This window comes from Macaca mulatta, chromosome 7 (genome assembly GCF_049350105.2).
Source record: "Macaca mulatta isolate MMU2019108-1 chromosome 7, T2T-MMU8v2.0, whole genome shotgun sequence".
Taxonomy (NCBI): domain Eukaryota; kingdom Metazoa; phylum Chordata; class Mammalia; order Primates; family Cercopithecidae; genus Macaca; species Macaca mulatta.
This window is the reverse complement of record NC_133412.1, coordinates 42,941,559-42,954,261: the sequence shown is the minus strand read 5'-3', so window position 1 is coordinate 42,954,261 and position 12,703 is coordinate 42,941,559. Positions and strand designations below refer to the sequence as shown.

The window sequence follows — 12,703 nt, the reverse complement described above, 5'->3', positions numbered from 1 at the left end:
CTTTCCCTTAGGAAACTGGGGTTTCTTCATTTTATGTGTTAATATGCATACTTTTTTTTTTTTTTTGAGACAAAGTCTCACTCTGTCACCCAGGCTGGAGTGCAGTGGCGTGATCTCAGCTCACGGCAACTTCTGCCTCCTGGGTTCAAGCGATTCTCCTTTCCCCAGCCTCCTGAGTAGTAGCTGAGATTGCAGGCGCCCACCACCATGCCAAACTAAGTTTTGAATTTTTTGCAGAGATGTGGTTCCCCCATGTTGGCCAGGCTGGTCTCGAACTCCTGACCTCGAGTGATCCGCCTGCCTCGGCCTCCCAAAGTGTGGGATTACAGGAGTGAGCCTCCATGCCCAGCCGGTTTTCTTTAATTGCAATTAAGTGAAATGTATTATATTCCTTTTAGAGGTAAAGGAATTATGGCTTAACTAGATTGAGTGACCTGCTAAAAGATCACTAGCTAATATTAGAGCCAAGTTTCGGACTCCAGGTTCAGATTTCTTTCCACCACAACAATGAGGCGCTTAGATCTCCAAGGCCCTAGTCCCTTTCCTCTTAATATCATCTGGTTGAAAGGGCAGGGATTTACCCCGGTTTGCTCCCAGCGTCTAAGGCTCTCTCTGCCTGGCACATGGACAGGAATGTTGTCTATTTTGAGCATGCACTCAATATATATTTATTGACTACAGATGCGCCACAATCTGCCCTGTGACTTTCAGCAAGTCGCTGTTCCTTTCTGGATTTCATCTCTATCCCCTGCTCGGCCCAGCCTCCACCCCGCGCCTCCTTGGCTCCTCCAGCCACTAGACTGCGCTGTGGTGTTGGACCCCACCCAGCAGACAGCGGCGCCCTTCTTGGCCCGGCTGCGCCTTCGCCAGTCGGAGAGCGGATGGCGAAGAACCGGAAGTGCTAAAGTCTCTGAGGGCAAGGCCGCTGCTGCTGCCGCCGCTGCTTCTGAGTGCCGCGTTCGCCGCCTGTGTTGTCACCGGCGCCGCCGCTGAGGAAGCCACTGCAACCAGGACTGGAGTGGAGGCGCCGCAGCATGAAGCGGCGCAGGCCCGCTCCATAGCGCACGTCGGGACGGTCCGGGCGGGGCCGGGGGGGAAGGTGCAGTATCCGCCCCCCTCTCCTTCCCCTGCGTCGGCGAGGCTTGAGCGACGGCTCACCAGGCCCTCTTCCCCTCACGGAGGGACTGCTCGGCGCGTTCTCAGGGTCAGCGCGCTTTGCGGTTTACCCGACGCGCCGCCCTGTCCAGGGCAGAGCCGGTGGCTGGCCCCCCCTACTTGCCGGAAGAGGAAGCCGAGGCTCTGAGATTCCGAGTCAACCACCGTTCACTGGGCGCCCCCTGAGCTCTGGGCGCTGGCCTATTGACTTCCACGTCCGTTATCTTAATTGAGTCTCGCTGGGGTTGGGAGGCCGGGTATTGTCAGCGCTTACAGATAAGGAAACGGAAGCCCACAGAGGCCAAGGGGTTTTCCTTAAGTCCAACTTGGCAGATGGGCTCTGGACTCAGATTTTCTGGTTTCCCATTCAGATTTTCTGGTTTCCCAGCTGGTGGTCATTTTTTCTCACCTGCCTCATGCTAGATCGATTCCCTCCCTGCTCACTGCCCCCTCCCATTCTGTTCCACCCACTTGCAACAGGACACTTTCCTGCCACACCTCTCTTCTCACACATTTTCTTCCTAAGACTTGGCATCCCTCCCATCTTCCTTCTCATATTCTCTGCTATGCTTCTCCTCTTCTTCCTCAGTCATAGTTTTTCAAGATCTTTGCTCCCTCTGTGCTAATGAACCTCTCAACTATGTGTGGACCCCCAAAGAGAGATTAGCTAGGCTTCAGTGAGACTTTACGTGTTTAAGTGGACGGCTGTTTGGCCCTCGAGTTAAAAATTAAGGAATTTCACTTGAGTGGATCCAAACTCAAGAGTCCTAAAGGTATTTTCTGAGTCAGCATGCTCTATTTCTGAGTGAGGGACTTAGTGCTGTGGTGTGTGTTGACATTTTAGTCCATTGTTGCTGTGCTGGCATAACCTTGCTGTTTTTCCTACACTTGCCACTTAGCTTTTCCCACCCCATCCCTTCATCACCTCCTTGGGCTGTGGGAGCCCAAAATTCAAACTGATAGAGTAACAGATGTAATAGCAGACCTTCCTTTTTTTTTTTTTTTTTCCTAAGCCAGAATTTCAACAAATTTAATGCTGCTTTTTCCAGAAAAGTTACCTATTTAAATTATTCTCAGAGTAATGCAGCAAGAAAAAAAGCAAAAATGGAATGCACTTAAGATGAATAGGAAATTATCTCGTGAAATATCTTAAGTTATTAAATTCAAGTTAATTCCTTTTCTGCAAAAATGGCCTGTAACTCTTATTGGCTATCCTCCTGAGTTGATTCTCTCTCCATCCAGCTTGATATGACATTATTATGTAAAACAGGAACAGGAATAGGCACATAAAAATAAATTTTATTAATCATCTGCCGTTTTTGATGATTTGCAATAGTCACTGAGTAACTTCACATCTGTATGCCTTTTGTAACTTTTTAAAAAGCCTTTCCATGATTTTCCTTTTAATGTATGTCTGGACACCAACATTTACTATGTTAGGATATTCTTTTGACTATATTGGGCTACACATCTTTGAAATAAAATAATTCTTGGATTTTGATAACATAAAATGCAGATACAAAATAATCTAGGCATTATATATTTTCCCAAAAAGTGGTAGTTCGGTATCAGTTTTAACTATTGTTTTGGGGCTTCTCTTTTTGACCACATGTGGTCCATCTTAATGATCAGAGTCTTATTATCTTATTTCATTATCCTGGTGAGCAGGCTTGGATGGTGAGAAAAGGAAAGATTCCTGTGAGAAGAGCAGGATGAGCAGAGGGAGTCTATGCTTGAAGTTGAGTCACTTGAAAAAGATCTCTTTGAGTGTGGAAGAGATCTGAGCAGATGAAAATAAAATCAGGTAGGCACCAGGGAAACTACTTAAGTGACGAGGTAGGTGGGACAGTGAGATATATGCACTGTGCTGAGAAGGTACACTGACCCTATTTTCCTGTTTTTGACATTAGAAAATTCAGATCACCTACTTTGAGAATGTATTTGTATATAATCTGGAACTAAGTCATTTACCAAACATCTGCACAGATTACCAATATTATATAATATCAGATATATTTTAGAAATGCAGGATGTACATTTGCTGTGAACATACAGAATAGCAGACTGTCATTTGGACTGTACAGTGTTTGTACATGTACACACACGTATGCATGTATATGCATTGAGTGTCCAGGGCTTAGTACAGTTCAGGAATACCAGATAATTAAATGTAAGCTAATGTACCTTTTACATAGAAAAGATGTGACGCGAATGATAAGAAGCTGGGCATGGCCAGGCTTGGTGACTCACGCCTATAATCCTGCACTTTGGGCCAAGGCAGGAAGATTGCTTGAGGCCAGGAGTTCAAGACCAGCCTGGACAACATAGTGAAACCCCTATCTCTACAAAAAAGTTTTAAAAAATTAGCCAGGCATGGTGATGCATTCCTCTGGTCTTAGCTACTCAGGAGGCTGAGGCGTGAGGATCCTCTGACTCCAGGAGTTCAAGGTTGTACCACTGCACTGCAGCTTGGGCAACAGTGAGACTTGTCTAAAAATAATAAACTGGACAATAAGGCTTCGGAGGAGGTCTTTCTGTTACGCTTCCCTGTTCCGTTCACCAGCCCTATGCTTGCAAGCACTGGTTTGGAGATGAACTTCCAAACATAACACAAGAGAAGTTGAGAAAAATGAGCCCAATTTGTATAGTTTCTTTTCTCATTTGTCCCTCAGTCCATTAGATATAAAACTGGGTCCACTGGCCGGGCACGGTGGCTCACGCCTGTAATCCCAGCCCTTTGGGAGGCCAAGGTGGGTGGATCATGAGGTCAGGAGTTCAAAACCAGCCTGGTGAAGATGGTGAAACCCCGTCTCTACTAAAAAATAGAAAAATTAGCTGGGCGTGGTGGCGGGCGCCTGTAATCCCAACTATTGTGGAGGCTGAGGCAGGAGAGTTGCTTGAACCCAGGAGGCGGAGTTGCAGTGAGCTGAGATTGTGCCACTGCCCTCTAGCCTGGGTGACAGAGCAAGACTGCCTCAAAAAAAAAAAAGAAAAAACTGGGTCCATTGACATTTGGTAGAAAGTAGGCCTCCACTAGCTAGCTTTTAGTAGGGCAAGTAAACAACGTATGATAGAATATAACCACCACAGTCTTATAGTGTCAGTAAATATCAGTGTGCTGGATACTCACTGAGCTAAATGACTTTAATTCCCTGCCAAGCTGCTTTGGATTTTAGTCATTGAAAGTGAATGCTCACTTGTTACAATATTACAGGCATACCTGATGTAACTGTCTAATAGGTTTTCTGGCCACTTCATTACTGTTATATTGAAAATGGTAACATAGGTAATTGCAGCATGAAAAAAGACAAGCTGCACACATGGTTCATTCAGTTATTTGGCATGCCACTAATGTGTGCTTAATGGACTAATTCACAATCCGTACCTGCTAATAACTTTTAGTCTGTGATAGTTACTATGAATTGATGTTAACCTTCAAATTTGGGCTTTAAGAAAGATATATTAAATGTACAGCCTTGTATTTATTATTGTAGAAGTAGTTGATATGTTAAGTTTGGTTACATAAATGCAATTTAGTTTATCTCCCAAGTCCACATGTCTTTGACAGTTATTAGTTCAAAAAGAGCAGATTGCCCAGAATTTTTATGTTCCTTCTTTTTGGCAATGTCATAAATAATATATGTTAGAATACCCACTGGTTTATGATAACACTTTTTGTTATTTGATACTTCGCTCATGTTAAATGTTGGAAAAGATAAAGGAGAAATGCAACTTCTGGATTTGTGAAATGAGAATAAACATTATTAGCAGATGAAATATTAACAAACAGTAGGGGTTGAACTGGTAAACCTCAGTTTATGCTTTTATCAAAATACTGTTGGTACAAATATTAAATGCTTTCTGTATCAACAACTTCAGCTAATTAAAGCCACTTTAAGATAGTATCTTTTTTTCTGCCATTTAATCAGTATATGTTGTATGATTGGTAAGAATAGTCATATAAGTTTCCTTAAAATATAGAGTCACCAGGCTGAGCGCGGTGGCTCATGCCTGTAATCCCAGCACTTTGGGAGGCTGAGGTGGGCGGATCATGAGGTCAGGAGATTGAGACCATCCTGGCTAACACAGTGAAACCCCATCTCTACTAAAAATACAAAAAAGTGGCCGAGCGTGGCGGCAGGCGCCTGTAGTCCCAGCTACTCGGGAGGCTGAGGCAGGAGAATGGCATGAACCTGGGAGGTGGAGCTTGCAATGAGCCAAGATGGTCCCACTGCACTCCAGTCTGGATAAGAGAGCAAGACTGCGTCTCAAAAAAAAAAAAAAAAAAATAGAGTCACCACAAATGAAGATGATAGTGATGTATAGGCAAGAGCAGAAGACTTGAAAATGTACCAGCCAGTCAAGTGTTTTGTTTGGCTTTCTGTTTAAAAGGAAACAATATATTATCTTGGAGAAGTATCCTAGGAAGGTTATTACATGCATGTTATTTTTGACATTTTTATTACCGTTCTCATTAGTTGTGGTTATTTCTGTTAGCTGAAAAAAATCCACACTTACCAAATGTGTTACTTTTTAAAATGCAAAACACTTAGCTTCCTTGGCAGAGTTAGCTTCGCTATTGACATGCTCTTGGGTGGAGCATAGCAGCCAACTGGCAAATGGCCTGTTTCCTTCCAATGTGGGAAAGAAAAGGGAGTTTTGGCAAGAAATACCTAAGGAGAGCCTTTTATAAAAGTTACCAAAGGGATTTATAGGCACTGCGAAGTAGACCTGACCTCAATTTTTTTTTTAATTTCATTTTTAAACTGAACACGGAAGGGAGAGCTATTGCTTTTCTTACTAGGTTTCATTGCAGCTGTGCTAAAAAGAATTTTTTTCTTGCCCTCCCCACTCCCCCCGCTTTTTTTTTTGAACCTATCAGAGAATCATTCTGATAATAGAAGACAGACCTGTGAACAGCTTCATGTGCCTTGTTTTTCTAGGAAAATGCAACATGGCAGCAGCAATGGAAACAGAACAGCTGGGTGTTGAGATATTTGAAACTGCAGACTGTGAGGAGAATATTGAATCACAGGATCGGCCTAAATTGGAGCCGTTTTATGTTGAGCGGTATTCCTGGAGTCAGCTTAAAAAGCTGCTTGCTGATACCAGAAAATATCATGGCTACATGATGGCTAAGGCACCACATGATTTCATGTTTGTGAAGAGGAATGATCCAGATGGGCCTCATTCAGACAGAATCTATTACCTTGGTGAGTACAAAGTCATAGTTCCTGAGAGAAAATGATCTCTTAAGTCAAACTTAACTCTAGATATAATTGACACTCAAAGTTTGATGAATAAATAAATTCGCGACTTTTGGTTCCATTAAAGGAAAAAAGCTTTTAATTTGAAGAATTCGATTTTGTTGTATTGCATTAACTTTATTTTTACTTGTAGGTAACAAACCATGAATTGATCATGATCATTTTTCAAAATCAAAGATGCTAGAAATTGCTTCTTCCTAAAGCTAGCTTGAAATGCCTTTCTTTAGATGGTCTGATTAGGAAAACAAACAATAAAACCATTAGTTTGTTCCCACTCAACAGCTGCTGCTTTTGTTTTTTTGATCCAAGGTTGTTTTTGGTCTCTTCTTCCCAAGTCCAGTCACTCCAGATTTAATGTCTGCCTAAATTAAATATGTTAATCTACTGATTTACTATCTTGTTGGTTAAAATTTTAAAGATAGGTTCCTTCCCTTCCTCCAGAATTTTTCCAGTATAAGTTTTATTCGTTTATATGAATGTGTGCATATAAGTGTTTTATTTATTTGTGTGCGTGTGCAGTGTGTGTGTATGTATATGTGTATAGAGATATTAAAGATGTCTGCATGAATTCATGTGATAATTTTAGATTTTTTTTTTTTTTTGAGACAGGGTCTCACTCTGTCACCCAGGTTGGAGTGCAGTGGCACACTAATGGCTCACTGCAGCCTTGACCTCCCAGGCTCAAACAATCCTTCCACCCCAGCCTCCCTGGTAGCTGGGACTACAGGTGCATGCCACCACGGCCAGCTAATTTTTTGTATTTTTTTTTTTTATAGAAATGGAGTTTTGCCATGTTGCTCAAGCTGGGATTAATTTTTTTTAATAACTTCAGAATATTCCATTATATAATTGTGCCATATTTTACTTAACCAGACCTCTAATAATGTTCACGTGCCGCCATAACCAGCTACTTTATTGAATTTTTTTGTAGAGACAGAGTTTTGCCATGTTGCTCAGGCTGGGATTCATTCTTTTTTAACAACTCAGAATATTCCATTATATAATTGTGCCATAGTTTACTTAACCAGACCTCCAGTAATGGCATTTCGGTTTTTCTGATCTGCTGTTACAAAAGAAGAGGAAGTGAATGTCACTATATTAGATCATTTTGCACATGCGTGAATATACCTGTAGAACTAATTCCTAAGAGTGGAATTGCTGGGAAAAAGGGTATATATATTTTGAATTTTGATTGATATTACTGAGCTCCCCTTCCAAAGAGTTTATACTGCCATGAACATTATCTCAGATTATCTATTTCTCCATGCATACACCAATAGTGAGTAATTAAACTTTTTTAACTTTCCCAGTCTGATTAGTGAACGGCAGTTTCTCATTGTTTTTATTTTATTTCTCTTATGAGTGAGGTTGAGCATCGTTTCACATGCTTGAAAAGCCATTTGTGGCTGGGCACAGTGGCTCATGCCTGTATTCCCAGCACTTTGGGAGGCTGAGGCTGGCGGATCACTTGAGGTCAGGAGTTTGAGACCAGCCTGGCCAACATGGTGAAACCGTGTCTCTACTAAAAATGCAAAAATTAGCCAGGTGTAGTAGCACACACTTGTAATCTCAGCTACTTGGGAGGCTGAGGCAGGAGAATTGCTTGAACCTGGGAGGTGGAGGTTGCAGTGAGCTGAGATCGTGCCACTGCACTCCAGCCTGGACAACACAGCGAGAGACTTCATTTCAAGTAAAGAAAAAAAAAAAGCCATTTGTATTTCTTTTCTGTGCAGTCACAGTCTATAATATTTGGTTTTTAATTGGGTTGGGTTTCTTTTTTCTTTTTTAAAGTTCTTTTCTTTTTCCACCCAACCCCTGAAGAGGGTTTCTTTTTCTTAATGATTTGAAGCCTTTTATATAATAAGTGAATTAATCCTTTGTAGAATTGTCCCACGTTTGTTTATTTTTTAATTATTTATTAATTATTATTTTTTGAGACAGGGTCTCTGTCATCTAGACTGGAGTGCAGTGGCATGATCTTGGCTCACTGCACCCTTGACCTCCCAGGCTGAAGTGATCCTCCCGCCACAATCTCCCAAGTAGCTGGACCTACAGGCGTGTGCCACCATGCCCAGCTAATTTATGTTTTGTTTTGTTTTTTCATAGAGGCAGGGGTTTTGCCATATTGTTCAGGCTGATCTGGAACTCCTGAACTCAGGCAATCTACCTGCCTCAGCCGGGATTACAGGCGTGAGCCACCAAACCCGGCCTTTTTTTTTTTTTTCCTTTTTTGAAATGGGGTCTCACTCTGTTGCCTAGGCTGGAGTGCAGTGGTGTGATCTGGCTAACTGCAACCTCCACCTCCCAGGCTTAAGCCATCCTCCCATCTCAGCCTCCCAAGTAGTTGGGACTATAGGCACACACCACTATGCCCAGCTAATTTTTGTATTTTTGGTAGAGATGGGGTTTCACCATGTTGCTCAGGCTTGTCTCCAACTCCTAAGCTATCTGCCCACCTCAGCCTCCCAGAGTGCTGGCATTGCAGACATGAGCCACCACACCTGGCCAGAAATCTTTTATAAGAAATTATACGTTTTTGAGAGCCCTTATTCCAAATGTGGTATGCTTAGAAGAAGCTCTATTATTTAGTAACAAGCATTTTGTTACATTAGCATTTTACTTTATCGCATGCTTAATTTTGCCTCTTGTTCTTTGTCATGCTATCCTAAAGAGAAACAGGACTCATTGATACTGTTGCCTGAAGACATGGGACCAAATTGACTGCTGTAGCTCTAAAGACCGATAAATACCATTAGGAAAGCATGAGAAAAGCCCATTTTGTGCTTATGTCAGAACATAGAATGTTCTGGGGAAATTTTTACTGGTGATGGATAAAGCTCCTAGTTGGAACTAGGAGCATATAGGGAGGGGCAAATGAAATGATTGTGGGGAATGGCTGTTATTGAGGAGAGAAGAAAACCAATTTTTCTTTTAATATTTTAAGACCGAAGGCTCTTAGAAAGAGAATGGTTAAGGAGGATATGATCACATTTTGTAAAATTGTGAATGGTATTGATGGGTGACCACAGTCTTAAGAATTCTATAACAGAGCAACTTGGGAATCTACAAAGTAGATTTTACACAAAATTGAGTGCTGAAGTAAATGTCAGTGGATATATAACTTTCTACTCCAAAGGCAATGTAAACTAATTAGAAAAATAAGAGGATAAAAAAAATATGTGGTTATTTGGAGGCTCATCCTCATGAGGGTTAGCATGGAAGTTAACCACACCTTTCCCTAGACTACCTTCTGCTGGCATTAATAATTCAGAAACACAGGTCAAGGGTCTCTTTCACCCAGGAGATTTCTTGTTATTTCTGTGTGATTTATTTTTTCCTTCCTTCACTCCTTCAGCTTTTTGGAAGCAATACCTTTTTTTTTTTTTTTGAGTTGGAGTTTTGCCCTTGTTACCCAGGCTAGAGTGCAGTGGAGTGATCTCGGCTTACTGCAACCTCTGCCTCCCGCGTTCAAGTGATTCTCCTGCCTCAGTCGCCCGAGTAGCTGGGATTACAGGCATGTGCCACCACACCTGGCTAATTTTGTATTTTTAGTAGAGACAGGGTTTCTCCGTGTTGGTCAGGCTGGTGTCGAGCTCCCAACTTCAGGTGATCCACCCACCTCAGCCTCCCAAAGTGCTGGGATTACAGGCATGAGCCACCACGCCTGGCCAGTAATACCTTTTTAGAGTAGAAAGGCTTTGTTTTACCTTGTTTATGTTTTCTTTGATTCACATCTTCATAACCATAGTGTTTCTGTCAGTCTTTTATATGTAACTTTTATATGTAACTCACTCTACGCTGCTGTTATCTTCCCATCTAGTTATCACATGATTTCACAGAATTGATTTGACTTCTGCTTAATTTAGACCTTTTTCATTCGCCCTTCCCCAATAAAGGACAAAGAGATTTTCAGCAGATCAGATGCCAGATTCTGTGTTGTTTTAATATTAATATAATTTTATTGGAAACCCTAAAGGTCTTATTAACGATTATTGTTACAGAACTTTTTTTTTTTTTTTTTTTTTTTTTTTGAGATGGAGTCTTGCTCTGTTGCCCAGGCCGGAGTGCAGTGGTGTGATCTCGGCTTATTGCAATCTCTGTCTCCTGGGTTCAAGCAATTCTTCTGCCTCGGCCACCTAAGTAACTGGGATTACGGGAACATGCCACCACACCCAACTAATTTTTTTGTCTTTTTCGTAGAGACAGGGTTTCACCATGTTGGCCAGCCTGGTCTCGAACTCCTGATTTCAAATGATCTGCCTGCCTTGGTGTCCCAAAGTGCTGGGATTATAGGCATGAGCCACCACGCCTAGCCTATAGAACTTTTATAATGAATAAAAACTAGAATTCAGTTAGATCTATGTGTTTCCAAGTAAGCACTTTAAATGTTTCAGAAACAGAAGAAACAGTAATCTGAAGTTGTTACATTGGAATCTCATGAGCCTGTTGCCAACTGGTAAAGGACTCACAATTTTTTTTTTTTTTTTTGGAGACGGAATCTCACGCTGTTGCCCAGGCTGGAGTGCAGTGGTGCGATCTCGGCTCACTGCAAGCTCCGCCTCCTGGGTTCACGCCATTCTCCTGCCTCAGCCTCCTGAGTAGCTAGGACTACAGGTGCCTGCCACCGCGCCCGGCTAATTTTTTGTATTTTTAATAGAGACGGGGTTTCACTGTGGTCTCGATCTCCTGACCTTGTGATCCGCCCGCCTCGGCCTCCCAAAGTGCTGGGATTACAGGCTTGAGCCACCGCGCCCGGCCAGGACTCACAATTTTTAAAAAATTCTGAAAATGGTACTTAACTTTTCTTTACACAGTAACTTACATACTTTTATGTTTATTTTGAGAGGGACTAAGATCTGATTACCAGAATGAAACCTGAGCATTTTTCTTTAAAGTCTCAGGTTTCTTTTTGTTGTTGTTGTTGTTGTTTTAAGATGGGATCTTGCTATGTTGCCTAGGCTTGTCCTGAATTCCTGGGTTCAAGTGATCCTCACACCTTAGCCTCCCAAGTAGCTGGGATTATAGGCATGTGTACTGGGCCAGGCTAGCCTTGGTTTTATTGAAAATTTTTATGGTGTATGGCATAAGCACCTTCTACTTGTTAACATTCATTATAAATCCCATAGAGTGCAAAATATTGCAGTGTATAGAAGGCATTATATACTTGCAACTGTGACTGTCGTAAGAATGCTATTCGAAAAAATAATAATAAATGATTGCTTTCTCCTATAGCCATGTCTGGCGAGAACAGAGAAAATACACTGTTTTATTCTGAAATTCCCAAAACTATCAATAGAGCAGCAGTCCTAATGCTCTCTTGGAAGCCTCTTTTGGATCTTTTTCAGGTAGGATTAAATGTTGTTATTCCTATGATTTGGTGTATGTGTTCAGATACTGCATTTATTTAAAAGTTGGGATTTTATATTTAAAGTAGATGTAAATAAAAAAAGTTAAAACTTTTTATGTTTTTGTATGTGTGACCCTGAAATTCCATTTAATTCTTGATATATGAAACTAAGAGATAATAAAATTCAGTTTTTTAAACTGCTTTCTCCCTGTTTAACTGCATTTCCCTTTCATAAACTTTGTACTTATGTTTTTCTCACATTTTTTAAAGGAGCTGTTCACAGAAAAGAACTGATAATTATTTCCAGAAAGGCTTATTTATATATTGTAATTGATTTTGTAGTTTTAAAGCTCAGTAACAGCACTAAAATAAAGGTACAAAGTTCAGTTTTACCTTCTAAATAGTATAATTCCATTTATGTAAAATCAAAGGTTGGGGTTTTATTTCCCCCAATATTTTATCTTTATTTTTTGTTTTTAAACTATTTTATATATGTTTAATAAGATGGGGGGTCTTGCTATGTTGTCCAGGCTGGTCTCAAACTCCTGGGTTCAAGCAATCTGCCTGCCTCAGCTTTCCACAGTGCTGGAATTACAGGAGTGAGCCACTTCACCTGGCTGATTTTATCTTTAGATAAGAAAGTACATTGTTGAAAATACCCCAAAGATAATGTTTTAGTACAATTGTTTGCTTCTTTGGTTCTTATTACTCTTTTTACAGTGAGTATTTATTCATTTATTATTATCATTTTTTTTTTTGAGATGGAGTTTTGCTCTTGTTGCCCAGGCTGGAGTTCAATGACATAATCTCAGCTCACTGTAACCTCCACGTCCTGAGTTCAAGCAATTCTTCTGCCTCAGACTCCCAAGTAGCTGGGATTACAGGCATGCGCCTCCGTGCGCAGCTAATTTTGTATTTTTAGTAGAACTGGGGT

At 41.3% G+C, this 12,703-nt stretch overlaps 1 protein-coding gene across 6 annotated transcripts in view; it reads left to right on the top strand.

The window, feature by feature from the left end:
* The first annotated feature begins 894 nt into the window (after positions 1-894).
* The window catches only part of DPP8 (dipeptidyl peptidase 8), a 76,036-nt gene continuing 64,227 nt past the window's right edge, over positions 895-12,703 (top strand). For 3 of the 6 annotated variants that reach the window (XR_013395678.1, XM_001109670.5, XM_015142502.3), the window contains exons 1-4: positions 895-1,099; positions 2,824-2,959; positions 6,099-6,368; positions 11,655-11,767. Coding sequence is in view for 4 of the 6 variants with exons in the window: in XM_001109670.5 (XP_001109670.3) it covers positions 2,944-2,959; positions 6,099-6,368; positions 11,655-11,767 (399 nt within the window). In the remaining 2 variants the exon portion in view is untranslated. The remainder of the gene's footprint in view (positions 1,100-2,823; positions 2,960-6,098; positions 6,369-11,654; positions 11,768-12,703) is intronic. The other 3 variants (XR_013395679.1, XM_015142500.3, XM_028851050.2) reach the window with 1 other exon arrangement.